Genomic DNA, 20,570 nt, shown 5'->3' with positions numbered 1-20,570 from the left:
TCCGAGCTTTCATGGTTGGAATCATCTCGCTTCTAATGTGTTTTGTAAAAAAATTAACTTTAATATTTCGATAAGGACCATAACAACACGGGTAGGTAAAGGAACTTCGACCTTATACGTACATGAGGCAGAGCGATGCTGGAGCACTCTAGGAACAAACAGCGGAAACAAAGATGGCGGACATTACATCATACAAAATGACGACTTGTAGCAGAACTAAAATATGGCATCTATGATGTCATCCATGATCGCGACCTCCAGCAGACAAAAACAAGCTGGTAGCAGTGATGTCATAACCGACAAAGAGTAAGTGATGTCATCCAAGATGGTGGCCTCGAGCACACGGAAACAAGATGGTCGTTGTGAGGTCAACCAACATTGCAGCTGTGATGTTAGAATCCAAAATTATGGAAAGTTCTACTTCAAGATGGTGGAATCCAAAATGGCCACAGAGGTCAAGGTCAAGGTTCAGGATGTCAGTTTGTGGTAGGTCATTGACCCCATCCTCAATCCTTTTTGCCAGTTACCTGGGAACTTTTTGCCTAGATTTGCAATCAGAATTTAAATATGTTTCAGTAGCTTTTTAATTACTGTTTAATAATTTTAGTAATGTTAATTTTCATATCTGTTGATTTTATAGTCTGGTTAAAGTATTCTTTTTTTTTTTTTTGCATTTTTTAAGTCATTTACAAGCATATTAATCATAATTCTCCAAACTAAAAAGCTTGCAGACAAGAAAATAACCTCGTGTTATGGCAGTCTACACTAGAGAAAAATAAAAGTAACTTCACCAAGCTTTATCGATTAACAAGATACCAGACACATAAATAAACATGTGATCTTTATACCATTATTTGGCTGCACAGTTTAGGCAGTGTAATATTTTATTAAATTTCTGAATATATTTTATTAAATATATGAAGTTTTTCATTTATAAATGCAATATGGCGTCCATGATGGCATATATAAATATCTGCCACTAAAAATTAATGGTCTCTAGAATTTTTTTTAGAAACCAGAAGACAAAATTCAAGATGCAGACTAGGGGCAAAGTAAAGGTCAAAGTTATTGAATTTTTTGGGCTCCTGATTTTTCTGGACTCATTGGAATATTTTAATTTGTTAATATTCATTCACTAATAACGGTCCTTTTAAGGAAGCATGACACTTTCTAAGTAAACTGGACTTTCCGGACTTTTAAAGTGTTTTTTTTTTTGGAAAACATTTTTTAAGCATTTGTGAAATTCACCTAAGAAAGGAAACTAAAGCGTTTTTGAATTATTTTAAGAAATTTCAGGTTTTATTATAAAAAAAGTTATATTTTCAATGTCAAGGCCAAAAATCATCCAATATAGCGATCGGCTCTAGCTCCACATCCTTGATCATTTTTCCGGACCTACCATATTACTACTACTCACGTGGTCAGTAAGAAAGCTGAGTTTACATTATCCAGTGGAATGGCTAGAGACCGGAAAAATTCGCGATTTCAATGACCTGTAGGATATACTCCATGATCCTCTACGCACGCGGGAAAATTACATCCGCTCATTGGCTACTGACTCGTGTCGCCTGTTAACTGGGACGCTAGTGATTCGATACTTCTTTTGTTAAAGGTTTTTCATTGGCCGAGTATCATTCAGATAAACTGTGGCCCAATCACTGATGCAGTAAAAAGGCAAACGTTTTTGGATGCTAGACCAGGGCCGGCGCGTCCATATAGGCGAACTAGGCAACCGCCCAGGGCGCCAAGTAGCTGGGGGCGGCGCAGCACGACACACAACAGCTGATATAATATGTTTAACGATTATTGAAACTAAATGAAAATGGATTTTTGTAACTGTTTGGAATGTTTATATTGATATAAGTAATTATTTAAAGTCCACGGTGACCTGTTAATGAGATGTAATAAGTAAAGAAGTAAAAAAAATCAAGCCTGCTTACATTTGATTGTTGACAAAATCTTAGGCTTACGTGATGTATTTTGAGGCAAGGAAAATTTTTTTTGGGTGTCCGGCCGAGGGGGGGGGGGGGGCATTAAGGTTTCTCGCCTAGGGCGCCAATTTAATTTGCACCGGCCCTTTGCTAGACTATCACGAAATGAATCCGGTCTCTAGGAATGGCTTACCTTAAACACGTCTGCAGTGAGCTGGTCGGATGTCAGCTGATTGTAGCTGAGGTCAAGCTCGGTGAGGTTTGTGAGGTTCTGGAAGGCAAACTTGTCCACCCTGACAATGCTGTTGTGGCTGAGCGAGAGGCTGGTGAGAGGCAGGGCAGGGAAAGGTGTGACGTGCACAATCTGGTTGAAGTCGAAGCGGGCTGTCGAGATGGCTGGGCTGGTGCGCATCGCCTCGGTCCAATCCGAGGCGCTCAAGTGGGCTTCCAGCGTCCGGTTCGAGCAGTCGAGGATCTCATTGGAGCAGACGCATCTCTCGCATACCGCTCTGGCATCTGCATTGCACAGCATGGCAGCCAGCAGCATCACGCCACTCCATGCTCTCCTCGGACTCATTTTCATGATCCTGAAAATCAATTGAAGTGATTATTTTTCATATAGAATTACTAAAATATAAGACTATCATCAAGATATAGTATTTGGACTCGTTAACTTAGTACATTGTTACTTATAAGTTACGAGACATGATAAAAAAAAACAGTGAACTATTTTTTTCTAGCAACAAATGCTAATGCTACATCTATTTGAAGTAATAAACCTGATAGCCGGATTCTTTGAGATAATCAGTGACAAGTTTGAACAAGTTGTGACTTGTCAGTCGGCTTCCAGAGCCGGAAGCGAGGTAGTGTTAACCGTGTCTGTCACGAATCATGGATTTCGAATAATCCGTTAACATTAAGTTTTGTTTTAAGTTGCAAAATAATGCCGAAAAGATTATTCCTTAAATGTTATAATCAAGGTATGGTGGTGATCTTTGAAGACTGTTTACAAGTGGGATGAGCAATTTAAAAGCGGAAATGAGTCGGTTGAAGACGAGCAACGGTCAGGACACCTTTCGACCACAAAAACAGACGAAAACATGCAAAAATTTACAAAAATGGTTCCCTCAAACAATTGATTAACTATTAGAGAGCTTACCGAAGAACTGAACATTTCGTATGTATCTATGCAAAGCACTTTAATCGATAACTGTATAATGAATCGAGTGAGCGCGAAAATTTTGTCCCAGACATTTGACTGACGAACAGAAAGAAAATCGTGTGACAGTTTGCACGAAATTCAAGGATCATCTTGATGACCAAAATTATAACTGGAAATGAAGATCGGGTGTATGGCTATGATCCTCAGACGAAAATTCAGAGTAACCACTGGAAAAAGAGTGGCCCTCCTCGCCCTAAGAAGGCACGCCAGTCAAGATCATTCTCATTGTTTTTTTTAGAAAGTGAGGGCAAAGTGCGATCAGATTTCGTTCCAAGGGGAACAACTGGTAACTTAGAATATTTCAAAGGCTTACTGCAAGGTTTGTGAAGCGATGTGTGGAGAAAGATTCCATAACAATGGGCCAATGGCTTCCTCCATCACGACTACATGCTGTGACACACCTCATTTCTTATCCGCGAGGTTCCTTTCTGTCCACATCCACCTTACTCTCTGGATTTAGCAATATCGACTGTAGGTTTATGGTAACTGAAGTATGATACTATACTCGTGATTGTAATGTTTTTAAGAATCGTTCAAATATGGCATCAATAGTGATGTAAATTACAGTAATCAGTAAATTTCGATACTTGTTCATTTCTAGCTTGAGCTCGTTCTTCAGGAAAGTTATCAGCAGTTCAGTTTCTGTAGTAGTTGTAGTGGTATTAAAATCACAACTTAAAATCATGGGACATAAATAGTAATTAGTAGTGTATAATAGCCAGTCCAAGCGCTGGAATCAGAGTGTGGATTGTGGATTGGTTCAATGATGGACCGACCTCTGACGACAAAGCGGCCATCTTGATGTCAAAAATTTCTAAAAATGTCCCTATTTCGAGGAAAAAATTCTCTTTTCGAGGAAAGTTGTCCTATTTTAGTCCTCAAAAAATGCCGATGGTTTGAAAATTCTTTAAAAACGGCATAAAGTCACCATGAGCAAGCCGCCCTAAGCCACTGATGTCATAACATTGACAACTAGGATTATATATCATGGTCACAATTTTGAAAGTATGACGTCACCGTTACATTTTTTTTAATGGCCGCGTACTTGAAAATCCTTAATTTTTATCATAAAAATAAGGGGAAAAAATAAAGTTTATAAACCAAAAATTTAATCACAATGTTAATGAAATTTTAATAAAAATTACACATATTTGAGTCCTCGGCACGAACCCGGCGAGGGCAAAAAATAAGGCTACAGTGTCCTTCCTCCACGGGGAATACCAGCAGACTGGTCTACTGGCCACTGGTATATGCGGAAGTTTCACCATATTGTATTAAATAAGTATTTTTAGACTAAAGTTACCTTTTTTTACATCTACCAAAAATCGAGCCAAAGACTAAAATCTAGAACCAATAATTGTATTAATAAGTGATATTTTAATGATTTTTTAATTTGCCCGAATTTCTAGTTTAATAATTACAAACTTTCAAGATATCAACCAAAATGGCGGATGCCATGATGGTCTGGTAATAAATACTAGTGCACTCTAGTGGGTAAAAAATAATCAAAGATGGAGGAAGCTCGCTCTTGCAGATGATATGTGCACTGCGCACACTAGCTCTCCTGGCCTCAAGTATTGAAAACCCTCTAGCAGACAGTATGTGTACTCCACGACACTAGCGCTCCTAGTAGAAGGCATTGGAAACAAATACAGATGCTGCTATTAATACTTTATATTTTAAACAATACAATACCAAATATGTGTTGTTTATATAAAACTTATTTAATTCTCAGTCTGGTAAATAGCTTGATGGCTGTGTGGTCAAAGGCGAATGTTTTATATTTCAGAGGTCCGAGTTGGCATGGTTCTAATCACTTCACTGCTAATGTATTTTGTACAAACAATAATATGTATTATGTCTATAAGTGTCATAACAACATTCGTAGGTAATGGAACATCGACCTTACATGCATGAGAAAGAGTAATGCTGTCGCCCTCTAGGAACAAACAGCAGAAATAAAGATGGCGTACATTACATCATCCAAGATGGTGGCTTCCAGAAAGAAAAAATAACAATTTGGTACCTGTTACATCATCCATTATGGCGGCCTCTAGCAAGAAAAAAATAACAATTTGGCGCCTGTTACATCATCCAAGATGGTGGCTGTGATGTCATAATCTAATATGGTGGTCGTTACATCATAATCCAAAATGGCGAATTTTCTAAAATTTACAAAAGGCGGAAAGTTCTAGAAAAAATTGTGTAGTCCAATATGGCGGAAATCAAAATTACTGCTGGGATCAAGGGCACCGAGATCAAGGTCAAGGTCTTCCAAGATGGTTACCATGATATTACAGTCCAATATGGCGGCCGAAAATCTCAATACTCACCCTGCAACCTATAACAGTAGGTACCTACTATTATATCATACTTTTGGATGTTTAGATGTTTAGTTGTCTAGCTGTTTGAATTTTTGAATTTTTGTTACTCAATACCACCCGAACAGCTAGCTCATATCCTGGATTAAAACCTAAGCTACATATAAATTATTACATTGCATCACTAAGGGAGTGGGGAAAAAAAGGTAAATTCCGTTTTATAATAGAGAATAGTAGGAGGTAAGTCATAGATATACAATCAGTGAGTGCGTGCGTGTTATTTCTTTATGTCCGCCACACGGTCATATAGTAAGGCCTGGCAACTTCATATCCTTATCCCTGGCGAGATTCGTCCACTGAGTGAAGCTCGTGGCGGCTAGCGAACTAACGGCGGTATAAACAGTTTAGTTTTTAACTTCGTTAATAGATGGCGTTGTCTTGAGTTTGAAACGCGCTATCGTTTGGCGCGTCCGTAGATAAAAAACAAAACAAAAATAGTTTATTTGTTTTATTCAGCGTATCGAAGATACACACTTCATTCTACACGGTGATGACCAGTGACGGTACTACTGCTTACACCATGAAATTTTGGAACTCCTTAGAATTAACAAGCGTGCCGACTCGCAAACTGAAGCTGAAGGTTGGCTTCCCGGTTTTGTTAATACGTAATCTTGATGCACCGAGATTTTGCAACGGTACCAGGCTGCGATCACAGAGTTGGGGAGAAACATTATAAAGGTGAGATTCTCACCGGAGCAGTTAAAAGAGTTGGCGCGATGATTCCCTGCATCCCAATAATTTGCCATTATATTTTAAGAGGCTGCAATTCCCTCTAAGGTTAGCATTAACAATGGAAATTAATAAGTCCTAGGGCCAAACATTGAATGTGGCAGAAATTCATTCGGGCACTCCACGTTTTTCGCATGGTCAACTGTATGTTGGTTTTTCAAGAGTATTGATTGCCCAAAACTGGCGGAAAGCAATAAACCACATAAATTTGTCTACGCAAAAATATAGCATTAAATTACGAGTGACGAGAAAAAAATATAAATGCTGCGACTTTATACCATGTGAAAAAAGCGCAAAACTCAGTACAAATCAGACTCATCTGTCTTTTCCCTCGTTATATATATATATATACATATACATATATATATGTGTGTGTGTGTGTTTGTGTATTTAGGTGTGTGTGTGTGTGCAGGGGCGCAACAACTAAATTTCCAAAGGGGGGGCAATATACCTTTTTATAAAGAATCATCGATCCCCCCTATTGAAGCGGGGGGCCGGGGGTCCTCCCCCGGGAAAATTTGTATTTCAAGGTGGAAAATGGTGCTATGTAAGCAGTTTTATTATAATTGATTACTTAGCTCTCAGCTCTTTCTTTGCCCCCGTTTGGCCCCACTTCAAGGTTTCAGAGGGGGGGCAAAATACCCTTGCCCCCCCCCCCCTGTTGTTGCGCCCCTGTGTGTGTGTATGTCGAAATATCAGCCAATCAAATATTCTACAAGTATAGCAGAGTTCAACGCAAGTATAAAATGATGGCCCGGAACGGAAAGCTGTGGCCTTATCAGCCCGGGCGTCGCGACGCCTGGCAGTGAAAGTGCGCCCCAGGCGACACACAGACTGTTCACGGCGCGTGTCACTGCCCGCAGACAATGCTTACCGTGTGTTTGTGTTGCAGATGAGAGTTGCACAGCAGCGCGTCCACCCTCGAGCTATCCTCGCCTGGATCTCCGCTCCCAGGTGCGGCGAGGCAGCGTGATAGGTTATCTCGAGGCTTATCTGTGACGCGGCCCGCGAGAGCCGGGAAACGTGACTCAGTCGTTGCTCGGAAAACACTTCCTCTGCTGCAGGAGCGAGCGGGCAGGCGAGGCGGTTATCAGATCGCGCCTCGCGCACCTCCGCAGCGTCGCGCCAGGCTGTTTGTTCGAGTCGCGCTCTGAGAACCCAGCACACCACCACACCACCACACCACCACACCACCACAATGCCACACCACCATACCGTCATAACGCCTCACCACCATACCGCCTCACCACCACACCGCCACACCACCATACCGCCATACCGCTTCATCACCGCCACACCACCACACTGCCACACCACCACACTGCCACACTGCCACACCACCACACCACCACACTGCCACACTTGCACACCGCCACACAGCCACACCGCCTAACCGTCACACCACCACACTGCCACACCACCACACTGTCACACTACCACACCGCCACACAGCCACACCGCCTCACCGCCACACCACCACACCGCCACACAGCCACACCGCCTCATCGCCACCTCACCACACCACCACACCACCACACCGCCACACCGCCTCAGTGCCACCTCACCACACCGCCACCCCACCACACCGCCACACCACCACACCGCCACACAGCCACACCGCCTCACCGCCACCTCACCACACCACCACACCGCCACCTCACCACACCACCACACCGCCACCTCACCACACCACCACACCGCCTCACCGCCACCTCACCACACCACTACACTGCCACACCGCCACACCACCACACCGCCACACAGCCACACCGCCTCACCGCCACCTCACCCCACCACCACACCGCCTCACCGCCACCTCACCACACCACCACACTGCCACACTGCCACACCGCCACACTGCCACACCGCCACACCACCACACCGCCACACAGCCACACCGCCTCACCGCCACCTCACCACACCACCACACCGCCTCACCGCCACCTCACCACACCACCACACTGCCACACCACCACACCGTCACGCCGCCACGCCGCCACACGGATGTGCCAAAAAAGGTATCATGGCTAACACTACGACGACAGTTTCAACAATAACAGTAAATGCAGGCAGACAACGCAGCAGATATACCAATACAACGATGACAATAAATTGGTGTTATGGACAAAACAACGACGACGACACCGACGATCACAGTACATTTTCTGTGATAAAACATTGGCTACGTTTCGCTAACTGACATCTGTTCCCGTCATCGGAAATAGCTGTGCATCTACATGTGAAAACACAACATTTGAAATGACCTGTGCACTATAACCAATTAAATCTGTGCTATCGTTAACCCAGGTGACGATGTCTACATTCTCGCGTGTGAACAGAAACATATTGTGAGAGATTTTTGTAGTGTCAAAATGATCAATCTTCGAAAACAAGACTACTGTCCAATCTTCAACAGACCGACCAAGACTTACAAATGTTAAATTCTAAAAAGGTTACCATTGTGCACAATTTAATACTCAATTATTAAAATTGTGGTTATACAAAATCCTTATTACTATAGTGATGGATTAAATTCCGAGTTTTTTTTTGTGGTAATGATAAACATTGTTTCCTCTGTAAATGGCCGTTGAAGATGGTGTATTGGTGTAAACTGTGTTGTCAATTAAAAAAAGGTATTACAATATCTTTTTATTCCATATTTCTTTCCACTATGATATATACGGTTTGGTTTCTTCTTGAATCCGCACATGGATTTTTTTTCATTTAAGTGTCATCCAAATAGTGTGACAATGGTTAAAAAAAAAATTCAACTTCGATAGCGAGTGGGTTCCATTATTTGTCATCTATTTTTTTTGGAAGTAAAATTTTGCTAATTAACTATTTCAATATGTACATACTGAAAGTTGTATTTTTTTTAAATCTGTCAGTTGTCATGAGTCAATTTGCATGAATCAATGTGGAATCTGGATATTTGGAGGTCAACGGTTTAGTTACTGATTTATGGAGCTTTCCTTGAGAAATAATGCAAAGCATCGTGAGAGGAGTGAGTGCATATTGTGACCTTACCAAAAACCTTTAAGTCGCATCCAGTATCAGAAATATTGCAACCCCTCCCACTTGTTATGGGGAGGCATGGAAAACGTACCACCACGCTAGGACCGATCCAGATTATAAGGAAGCTAAACACAGTGTTTTCTTTCCAGAAGTGCCAACCTCGCTGGTCACTATCTGTGCCGAGTGAGTTCGCGGTTTACTTTAAAATGTTGGCAGAATTTAACCAAAACAAATACGCAGTAAAGATAAACCTTATCAAAGATAACAAATTTCACTATTATATTAACATCTCGAAATAACCACAGAATTGCTGTTAACACGAACCCCTACTCGCTAAAGAAAAAAAAACACTTGTTAGCGAGTCGCATACCTCAGCCTACTTCCAGCGGTTTTACATTTCTCGTATTGCCATAAATTCTCGTGCCTGTACCCTAATATTGTAGTCACTCAAAAATGGTTGCAAAAAAAATGATACCTAATAATAAAAGTAGGTATATAACTCGCTAATACTGAATGGCTACTAAATAAATATTATTGCCTACTTAAGTTATTTACGTATTTTCATATTAATTTAAAAATAATTTTGCGTCTTTTGTGATAAAGTTTATAAGAGATGGGCCTCCACATTGCAGCAAAAAAAAAAAGTTATGGCTAACGAAATATTCTTGGTAGCCAAACAAAGTTATTAAAACGCCACTGTCAGTCAAATGATTCACTTGCGCCACCGCAAAAGTAACCACACGACTCTTCAGCGGCGATGCAGCGAGCCTCGTACACTACTCGCATGAAGTTTTTATGACCAACTTCAAACCACTTGCGCTGGTTCAGTTTATTTATACATGTCTTTCTAATGCTAGCAACCTCACCACTAAAAATTAGTATTTATTTCGACTTGCATATTATACCAACAGCAGTGGGTATATACGAGAGGCCCAGATGACAGAATCCTCAGTCCGCCTCTGACTGTGGTGCAGTACGGGATGTCAAGTTCGACCAGTCTAATGCATAAGTCATGTAAGCACCTATTCTTGTGAACTTGGTGGCGTCTTTACCATAATTTACGTCGACCTTGATTGAAGGTCCACCATAAATACTGAAGATCCCAATGGCAAAAACGCTATTGGCAGCAGAGTCCATGGTCGAACAAATCCAAGTGATAGGTCTATCATTATCTTCGGAGACCCTGATGGCAGCAACGCCGATGTTAACACAAGTATGTAGGTTTAGTATGTTCTGGGGCGCTGGATCCTGGTTCGGGAGACAGGGAGCCATGGCAGCCATCTTGGGTTAGGTTGTTTGTGGTGGTCATCTTGGATAGCTCCCAGAATTATTCAAAATAATGTAGGTTCATTGTTAATATCAGTTTCTCCTTCATACTTTGACTAGCAGATCCTTCAACATATCCCACAGAAACATTTGAAAAACCCTCCCTCTCGTCTTCCAATGTATCCAAAAAGTTTAGTCTACCCCAATACAATTCAATTTTCTTCAAAACCAATCAATCCCTCATGCGGGGTGTTTTTTGCTGGCATAGAATGTGCTGTGCTGTGTAGGAAACCAACCTCATTGTTTCCTATGTGTTGAGTGGTCAGTGCATTATTTTCATGCACCTATTTAGCATGATAAAGTCACAAGTATCCAGACACCTGCCCTATATTTAAAAACATATTGCACTTATAGAATTTCCTTGTAATTTGTTACAAATGATATCATTCAAAAATGATTAAACAAACACCAAACTTAATGTGTTTGTTTTGTTTATTCATTTTAATCCCTGCTATTAATTTAATATTTTTATTTGGCCCAATTCAATTTTGGTGCCCATTATTTTCAGTAGTTTTTGGTCATTTGGGAACAAAGTGGAATTTGACAGTTTTACATATTTTGCAATTTAAGACAATCACAGAGTGAGTGTTGGGAAAGGGGCCTTTCATTTCTTTTTGGAGGAAAGACAGTCCACAAGCAGTCTGTGCGGATCGAAGGAGCACCAACACATGTCGTCAAAATGCACCTGTAAATCTGCTACAGTGCTAAACAGAGGTTAGGACCCGAATAGCTGAAATAAAACAGTACAACAAATTAGGAGACAATTTAGTTTAAAAACAGTATACTGTCATTTATAGGCTGAGAATAACGAGTCGAAGCCATTAGGATACATTTAATAGGAGTCTAGCATTGCAGAGTGTCTGAGCAACATGACCATCCTCCATGTGGGCCAAGACTCATCTGGCGTGCAAACGCGCCAATCACTATACCTGCAGTGCGCTCCACTCACGCGAAAGCAAATGAAAACATGCAGACCAAAAATTTGCACAAAACTGCAGGTTTACTATATACTAATGCTTATAACTAAAACTGTGTACATGCAATCTTAAATAAATAAAACCTATAATAACTAAACAGAACACATTGAAGTAGAACCTGTTTGCTATCTCTACATGTACACTAACTTATGCTTCTTCATGTTCAGTGGTGATGTTCGATAGTGGTCTCAAATATAAAGAGGGCAATGAAGTGACGTGTCCCGGCAACAGTGTCCGGTGCTGGAGTGGCTTGAGGTGGGGGGTGAAAAACCCCTGGGGTGTGACGTCCTCAGTAGTTACTGCCGAACAGTTCGTGTAGTCGGGCAGTCAGCCGGGCAGAGAGGGCCTGCAGCCTCGGGTCGCAAGGTGGCTCGCTCGCTGAGTAGGGCGACGGAGGTCGCCGAGCCGGGGGGGTGGGGATTTCGACCAGAATCAGGGTCCACTTGCGGGGTTTGATGGACGAAAGAAGGGTTGGAGGTGTGGGAAGAGTCTGGAGAGTAAGGGACAGGGGAGAACTGGTAGGAATGAATGGGGAGGTAGGCAGGGCTCGGCTCGACCAAAGGAGGTTGGCTGGTGATTGGTGAAGTAACCCTGCTGGTATGCAGGCAGCTGCTCCTCCTTGTCTCTCGGATGTTGGTGCTGTCTGAGATGCCTGCGACCTGCCCTTGTGCTAAGCATGGGAACAAGGAAGGGGAAGGGGGGAGGCCTTAGAGCATTAACCTCGATGGGCCCCTCCAGGAGTAGGGCCATTCCAGGGGGGAGGGATGCTAGAGTGTATTCCAGAGAGCTGCTCTAGTGAAGCATTCCAGAGCATAATCACAAGTGTTGCTCCAGAGGAAATAAGGGGAGGGAAGGGGGGAGGGGGAGGGAGGGGCAGAGGGAGGGGGGGAGATAGGGGAGGAGATCGGAAAGCACCACCCCGGATACATCACTTCTGCGGTTGCTTTCCCGGATTGCTATCGGATAAGAATCCCTGACTGGTATTTTTTTTTTTTTTTTCCTAACCTAACTAAAAACTAAGTGTGTTTGGGAGGGGTCCGGGTTAGGGAGGGACCTAAGTGCGTCTCAGGCCGAAGCCTATCACGCCTTAGTCATGCTGGAAATAGCCATGCAGGGAGAGGGTCACATGCATCGTGTGCTAGGAGGGGATTGGCCAGCCATGGCAGCGATTGTTGCCATGACTAACTCCCCTCACTCTTATCTCTAGTCTAAGCTACTAGTTAAGTTGGGCCCAGGTAAAACCTGCATAGACACAGGGAAAACCCTGGGCACTTTCATGCGGGATGCAAGTTTGCATGCATTAGTGTAGGAGAGTACAGGAGATAGAGGATGGTCTGGATGAAGAGTTGGCCAGAGTAGAAAGAGTCTACCATGCGGGGGTTGGGCACTTGGACTTGATGTCCGCCTTGATTTTTGATTTTGTCCAGGACTGGAATTCGCTGGCCAGGGACGCTGGGGCCCCTGGCGGTGAGGGTAACACGAACCACTCACATCCACTCCAGACAGCAGCACCTATAACTAAAAGAGAGAAAATTAAACATCCTACAGACTAGACTATTTTTAGTAAATGCATGTTGCGCGGGCTAACATGCCTTGATGTGTGGTGTAACGCATGTGTGGGCATTTAATGTTTTATTTACGTTAAGTATCCGCGAGCTGTGACATGGGCTTTACTCCGGAGAAACTATAGCTTCAGGTCGCCTGTCGCCTGTCAATGGCTGTCGGCACTTAGAGAAATTAGTTCGTCCGTCATTGCTTAACCCATTATCACAGCATCTACGCATCAATAGCTACGAATAATTAATTTAAATAGTGTGCCCGCAAGTTGATGTGTCGGGACAAACTCTGGAGAGGACATAGCTTCAGATCGCCTGTCGCCAGCAAAAGGCAGTCGGTCGGTTAGAGAAATTGCCCACTCCTTCATTGCGAATCCCTAGCAGCAACTTCCTACGCTTTAATTATCTACGAAGTTGTGTGCGTGTAGTATTAACTGTGATGTGTTACTAAGCATAACTAAAACTAGTTTTTTTTTTTTTTTTTTAACATATATCATGCAACACAATTGCAACATAATATAGGCTAATATTTTATACTTACGTCTATTCACTAGTTATAGTGGAAGAACTGTCGGCGTATGGGTTTAAGGCGAATGGTGAAGGAGCATTCGTATTTATTTTTATAAAGTGATGTTTTATATGCAGCCTGTTTGGTTATTTAGCATTTATAAATTAAATAATAAGTGTTACTCGCGTAGGAAATTTTTTCCGTGCAGACAGGGCTGGGTTCCGTGCGCGTGAGCCTGTGCGCGACGTGATTGGCCAGCGGGCCTGCCAATCACAGAGCAGCTAGGGCGGCCTGTGCTCCAGGATTGAGATAGGCATTTTGTATTTGCGATAAAATTCCGGGTCGCGATCTCCGAGAGAGGAAATATACATATTTGCGCTCAGGTGACTTTTATCATAGAATTTCTGTGCAGTCCTGACATAATAGTCTTTCAAGAGTTCGAGTTTAAGCTCCCTGTGCATAACCCTGACGGGGCAGTACACAGGCGCATCTGTCGCGATACGAATGCTCTTGTTCTGTATTCGCTGCAACTTTTTTAAATGGCTCTCAGCCGCAGTTGCCCACACTGGTGCTGCATATGTTATGATTGGCTTAATGAGCGCGTTATATATTATTAAGCCATTTTTAACAGGGCTCCCGAGTCGTCTGCTCATGACTGGATAGAGTGTCATGAGTCTTGCGAAAGCTGCCTTTCTTTTGAATTCTATGTGATCACGCCATAGGAGTTTTCTATCCATGTGTACTCCTAGATATTTAACTACGTTTTTATGTGGTATTATTGCGTCAAAGAGTGTGAGGCGTGGTCTATTTTCTAAGTCCGGTAGATGTTTGCGCGTGAACACTATGGCTTCTGACTTTGTCGGATTTACTTTAATTCGCCATTTTGTGCACCAGTTTTCAAACAGATTTAATGCAGTTTGCAACCTTTCGGCAGCCAAATTTAAGTTCCTAGACCTACTAAACAGAACTGTGTCATCAGCATAAAGTCCTAATTGGACATATCTATGTTCAGGCCTAGGCATGTCGTAAATGAAAATATTGAATAATACAGGTCCTAGGATACTGCCTTGCGGGACTCCTGCTTTGATTTGTTTGACGTCTGACTGAGCCCCTTCAGTCGTGACTCTAAATGATCTACCGCTTAAATACGAGGCTAGTAGTTTTATATAACAATCGGGAAAGCCTGTTTGATAAAGTTTATATATTAATCCTGCATGAAATACTTTATCAAATGCTTTTTCTACATCTATAAATGTTGCTATACTGAATTGATTCCAAGTGAATGTATCAACTATTTGTTCAGTCATTCGCACTAGTTGATGTGTTGTGGAATGCTCGCTACGGAAACCAAATTGCTCATCAGGTAGTACATTATTATTTTTAATGTGGGTGTTGAGTCTCTGAAGGATAATATACTCAGCCACCTTTGATAGTATATTTAGTAAACTAATAGGTCTATAGTTTTGTGGGAGCGTTTTATCTTTACCAGGTTTTTGAAAAACAATTACGTTCGCTTCTTTCCATTGCGAAGGGAAGTATTGTAAATGAAATATAGCATTTATTAGGGCTGCCAGATACTCAATAATTTCTTCTGGCAGCTGCTTAAGTACAATGGCCTGGATGCCATCATTTCCAGGGGCCTTACGAGGTTTCATGCGCTTAATGGCTTGTTTAACTTCCTGCGACTGAGTTAAATAAGGCTCTGTGGTTAGGGGTTGTTTTAATTTTAATCTAATTTCCCTATAGATTTCGGCAGTAAATCGCGGGTCGCAGGGCTCGAGATTCGGGGTGAAAGCTTGTTCGAGTGTATTCGCGAATGCTTGAGCTTTATCTATCGGGGTGAAGGCAACACCAGTGGGGGTCTGCAGTGGAGGAATTTTTTCTATTTTGTTGAGAAACCGCTTTGTCATATTCCAGGTGCTATTATCTTGCACCTGGAGTTTCGAGACTTTGTCGTCCCATTGGCTACTCCTCCATAGAGTAATTTCCTCGGAAATTACTCTTTGTAGTTCATTAATGCGCCGTTTGGTATCTCGTTGTCGATGCCTGCTAAACTCGCGCCTTAGTCTATTTTTCTGAGAAATTAAGTTGCGAATATACGCCGGCAGTTCGTCCTGCTTAAAATTAACCTCTTTTTCTGGAATGCACGAGTTTATTGCAAGCTGTATTTGTTCTGTAAGTTCAATTACTGCTGAATCTATATTTTCTTTAGTTTCGAAGTTGGCAGCATCGGCTGCAGGTAAGTTGTCAATTAGTCTGGTCTGAAAACCTCTCCAGTCTGCTTTTTTATAGTCTCTGACTGTTCTCGGCGGATTGATGTCAGTATCCGCGTCATCGAGTATTAAGTGAACTGGGAAGTGATCAGACGACATTTCGTGAACGACTTTGAGTTCGAAACCCGTGTGAACTCGCTTGTTTAGTACTATGTCTAATATGTCGGGGGTTTGCCTTATTGCTCCACTATCATGTGTTGGCTCTGAGGGAGCATATATTTGGTAATTTTTACTTGACTCGTGCCTTCGCAACACGAAACCATTGGCCGTGTTGCGTCGGCAGTTCCAGTCGCTATGCTTAGCATTAATGTCTCCAACTGCTAGGAACGAAGGAGCTGATTGGTATAAGATATCTAAGTCTAATTCTGTCAGTGTCCTGCCCGGTTTTGCATACATAGAAATTAGTATTATGTTTTGATTATTTATTTTTAGCTTTATGGCTATTGCTTCCAGTTCATTAAATACAGGTAATTGAAATTCTGAGTGCTGTATGCTTCTGTGGACCACTAAGGCAACCCCCCCGCCTCTAGTATCGCGGTCGCGCCTATATATAATATAGTTTAATATCGTGAGGCGATCAGTTGGTTTTAAATGAGTTTCATTAATGGCCGCGATTTTAATATTGTTTTTAATCAAGTGGTCTGTAAACTCTATTATTTTATTTTTAATTCCTCGTGCATTCCAGTAAAGGATGGTGCTTAGTCTATTGTCGTCGGGGTTGGAGTCAACGACAGGGCCTAAATTACGATTGTTGGCCATTGAAGCTGGCCGCTAGGGTAGTCACGAAGCCCATGGTGGCTTGTACTTTGTCCTGAAGGGACATGGCCGGGTTGCACCAGATGGCCATCAGTTGGCACATCGGCTCTAGGACCTGGGCCAGGTTCGGATCCTGGGCGAAGGTTTTAGATTGCTGGACAACCTTCAGGAATTCACTAGGGCCAGGGGCTGGCTTTATTACGGGGCTCGGCTGCAGTGGAGCAGTTGGCTGCACTGTTTGTGCCTGCTCTACCTGCATGTCGGTGGCTGCGGGCGCTGCCCGTGTGATTGGCTGCTCTGGAGCCTTGGGAGGGGGGGGGAGGGGGCCGTGTCGTGGGCTGTTCCTGCCTCGGGGCCGGCTGTTCCACTGGGGGCTGTCTCCCTTTGCCATTCTTGTGCCCCGTTAGGTTTTTCTTCGGGGGTCTTTGTGTTTGGGGCTGGCCTCTAGGCCTCCACGGGTTGGCAACGACTGGGTACTCAGTTTCATACCTGTCGGCCAAAGCTGTGTACTGATTGTACTGTTGCGGGGCGGGGTAGCTGGGGGCTCTCCACGCTTGTCTGGGGGGCTGGGGCTGGCACCCAGAGGGGCCCGCGTGTTGCGGGGGAGGGGGGACTGGAGCTGCTGCTGCAGCTCGCCTATTGTCGCGCATTGCGCGCTTAGATTGTAGCTCGCGTTCCTTCCTTTCTTGCTGCGGGAGGTGACGCCAGTTTTCTCTCTTAAAGGCCATGCAGCCTCTATAGTTCGCAGAGTGCGGGCCGTCGCAGCGCGCGCACTTCATCTGTTTTTTGTCCCCTCCCTGGGGGCACACCTCAGTTTTGTGGCCCTGGCTACACCAGCGACACACAGGGGAGGCTCTGCAGCCTTTGCCAGAGTGGCCAAATCGCTGACAGTTCCCACATTGTAGTGGGCCCTTAGGGTGCCTGTAGTCCTCAACTCTGATGTTGAGGCCACCAAAGGACTTGATGGCGTAGACCTTGTCTGTGTTAATGGCCTTCGGGAGTTCAACCACTAATTTGTTTATTGGTTGCCTGGTCTGCCTATTGGTCAGGAACCAAAAATTTTGTACTGGAAGTCCCATTCTTTGGAACTCCCCCTGAATGAAAGCCTTGTCCATGCTGCTGTGGACGCGGCAGAAAACGAATTTATTTGGGATCTCGTCCCGCTGTAGTAGCACGGAGTGCTGCACTCCGGCCGCTTCTAGGGCCTTCACTGCCCTGTGGTACTCTGTGACTGTGGCGGTGTGTACCATTAGCTGGTCGTGCCCTCTACTTATGCACGACCACTTTTCTAGCAGGGCTGCATCTAATGCAGCTTTTATGACCGGGTAGCTATGTGCCTGGTCGACAAAAACAAACAGGGGTTTAACCTGCATCTTTTTGGGTGCCTGAGGGGCTGGTTCTGCTGAGGCAGGGCTCGAACCTGCACTCGTGCTGGGGGCCGGCTGGCTCGCCGGGTCGTGAGTCCGGCGTGCCGGGGTTTTACGCGCGCGCGCGCCCTGCTTGTTGTAAGCCGGGTTCGTGAGAGGGGGGCGAATCCTGCTTGTTTCCCCTGTTTTCGTTTTTTTGTTAGCGACGACAGTGGAGCCGTCGTCGCTAGACATCTCTGCCTCATCTTCACTGGGCAGAGGCACATTCATGTGCTCCTGTTCTGCGTCCCTTTTCTCGTGGTCTGGCATCCTGCAGCAGCACTTCTCACCCACTGACCAACAAAACCCGGACTAGTCCGGGTTTGCGGCTAGGCTGTAGGGGCAGCTACTCCCCGGGCGATTAGTGCGCTCACTCTATTTGCTAACACCTGTACCGCCTGTGCACTCTGGGTGCACAGGCTACCTTTCAATAAATTCACTGGGTAGCACTGAAAAGTGCTACACACAGCTTCAGTAGTGGAGCTCCTCTTCACGCGTCCGTCCTCGGCCAGGGCTCCTCTCGACCATCTCCTGACTGGTACAGTGCAAGTCACGTTTATATACAAGTCGGTTACATTATAATTACAGTCAATATTTACAGATTTAGCCTTTGCAACATGTTCTATAATATGTCACTGACTGTCCTGGTAATATGCTGATTTCTGAATCTCGGGATGCTCCCAACATGAGCGGAAGCCCACTCCTTCCTTGAGTAATGCCACAATGAGTTCCAATTATTTACATTCTGCAGCAGGCGCCATCTATTGGCGCCGGGTGCATCACCATCTTACAGGATAACTATCTTGGGCATAGATATTAGGTAAAATTAACCTGCGGTGTCTGGGGCAGCCATGTTCGTTTCAGGGACGAGCATGCAGCACTCGCACATGGGGGTCGAGGCCAAATGCAGGACACGACAGAAGTTGCACATGAACATTCAAAAAGTAATGCTTTGCGAATATACTTTTAAACATACACTGTATGTTTTCATGCAATTATAGTCATTGAATTGTATGGTCCAAATGCATGTTTTACAATGTAAATAATAAAGCATTCTTACAATTCGTGATAAATTATTATTATTTACAATAATGTTTAATGATTTTTTCTGCACTGTGTCCTTACAAGCGCATTATGTATAAACTGGACGGTACGGCCACAGCGATGTAGTGTGTAGTAGAGAACAAGTTTGGGCGGCCTGATAGTTTTACGTACTTTTCCTTTCACTATGGGGGGCAACAATTATGGATAATGTACTGTGCGAGAAGATGAAGCACCGCCCGGTGTTTTGTACCCATATGAAGGTTATTTTCAATTTTGTTTTATTGTAGCCTATGCATTTGACATCGTACCTCCGTGGGCAGTAAAGCCCGGTCCCCACCCCGCCAGCACCAGCCCCACCTGGCAGAACGCACCCTCACACCCCCTCCTCCGTGCAGTCACCATCGCTAGCCAGTCTTCGCCCGCGCACGACCCAGGACGGATGTGTGACCCTGTGAGACCACGTGAGACGTGAGTAGTGATATATGTGAGTGTTTTCCGGATGCGAACTCCGAACCGCCGGCGAGCCTAGTGAGCTGCACAGGGGCTGACGACCCACACCCACCGTGGCCTAGCTGCAAGCTAGCCTGGCGCCCATCCGGACAGAACAGCACACCAGCCCACTTCCCTACTAGGCTCACCCGCTAACGCAGCCTCCGTTACCGGGACGACGGCATTTGGCACCCCTGCATGTGGCAAAAATCAAGAAAATTTCAGTGTTCTACAGCAACTTGTCAACATCCAAGCTGAGCGGTATGCGGGAAACGGCCATTTCTTGCGCGCGAAGCGGTTAGGGTCAGACAGGCCGGCGCGACCAGCGCAGCGAACAAAGAGCACCCCTCTCCACCCTCGAACATTTCAGCGGAGCGAGCGACGCAGCTGGGTGTCACGACCCAACACCTGTCGGAGCTATCGCCCTTCTCTTTGTGCGGTTATCCGGGCAGCTATCGCCCTCACTTTTGTGCGATCATCCGGGCAGCTATCGCCCTCCCTTTTGTGCGATTGTCCGGGCAGCGGCCCACACTCCTTCCTCGATGCTGCGCGCGCAGACAACTACAACACGACCCAACCTCCCACTCCCTCCCCGCCAGAGCTATCACTCTCCTCTTTGTGCGGTCGTCCAGGCAAGGGGCCACCACGCCTCCCCTCAGTAGAGAGTGCGCGCGCACGACCATGCAACTAACACCTATGATCAAAACAAACACCAGACACCACTCCATTAGTTTTGATTTTTAAAGATTCAAATGTTAAAAGTAATTTTAACTTTTTATTAAACATTTATTAAACATTTTCGACTGACCATCTCACCTCAGATCTGATAGTAACACCAACACAATTTTACCCCACACAATGACCAACTTGTGTGCGAAATGCTCCTTGCCAAAAATACATGGATCCGCTGGCTGGACTCCGCCCAGGGCTGCAAGTCGAAGTTCACGAGATCAGCGC

General features: G+C 44.5%; 1 protein-coding gene across 1 annotated transcript in view; it reads right to left on the bottom strand.

Annotated features, from left to right (window-relative positions):
* Window positions 1-19,526, bottom strand: part of LOC134528998 (uncharacterized) — a 47,957-nt gene extending 28,431 nt beyond the window's left edge. Inside the window, exons 1-8 of the mRNA XM_063362666.1 lie at window positions 19,462-19,526; window positions 17,164-18,351; window positions 16,703-16,850; window positions 8,085-8,120; window positions 7,981-7,992; window positions 7,543-7,652; window positions 7,138-7,413; window positions 2,125-2,518 (exon numbers count right to left, since the gene is read on the bottom strand). Of these exons, the coding sequence (XP_063218736.1) occupies window positions 2,125-2,518; window positions 7,138-7,413; window positions 7,543-7,652; window positions 7,981-7,992; window positions 8,085-8,120; window positions 16,703-16,850; window positions 17,164-18,351; window positions 19,462-19,526 (2,229 nt within the window). The remainder of the gene's footprint in view (window positions 1-2,124; window positions 2,519-7,137; window positions 7,414-7,542; window positions 7,653-7,980; window positions 7,993-8,084; window positions 8,121-16,702; window positions 16,851-17,163; window positions 18,352-19,461) is intronic.
* Between the last annotated feature and the right edge of the window lie 1,044 nt (window positions 19,527-20,570).

The sequence above is a fragment of the Bacillus rossius genome, chromosome 2 (assembly GCF_032445375.1).
Source record: "Bacillus rossius redtenbacheri isolate Brsri chromosome 2, Brsri_v3, whole genome shotgun sequence".
In the NCBI taxonomy this organism is placed as follows: domain Eukaryota; kingdom Metazoa; phylum Arthropoda; class Insecta; order Phasmatodea; family Bacillidae; genus Bacillus; species Bacillus rossius.
This window is presented reverse-complemented; position numbering and strand designations above follow the sequence as displayed.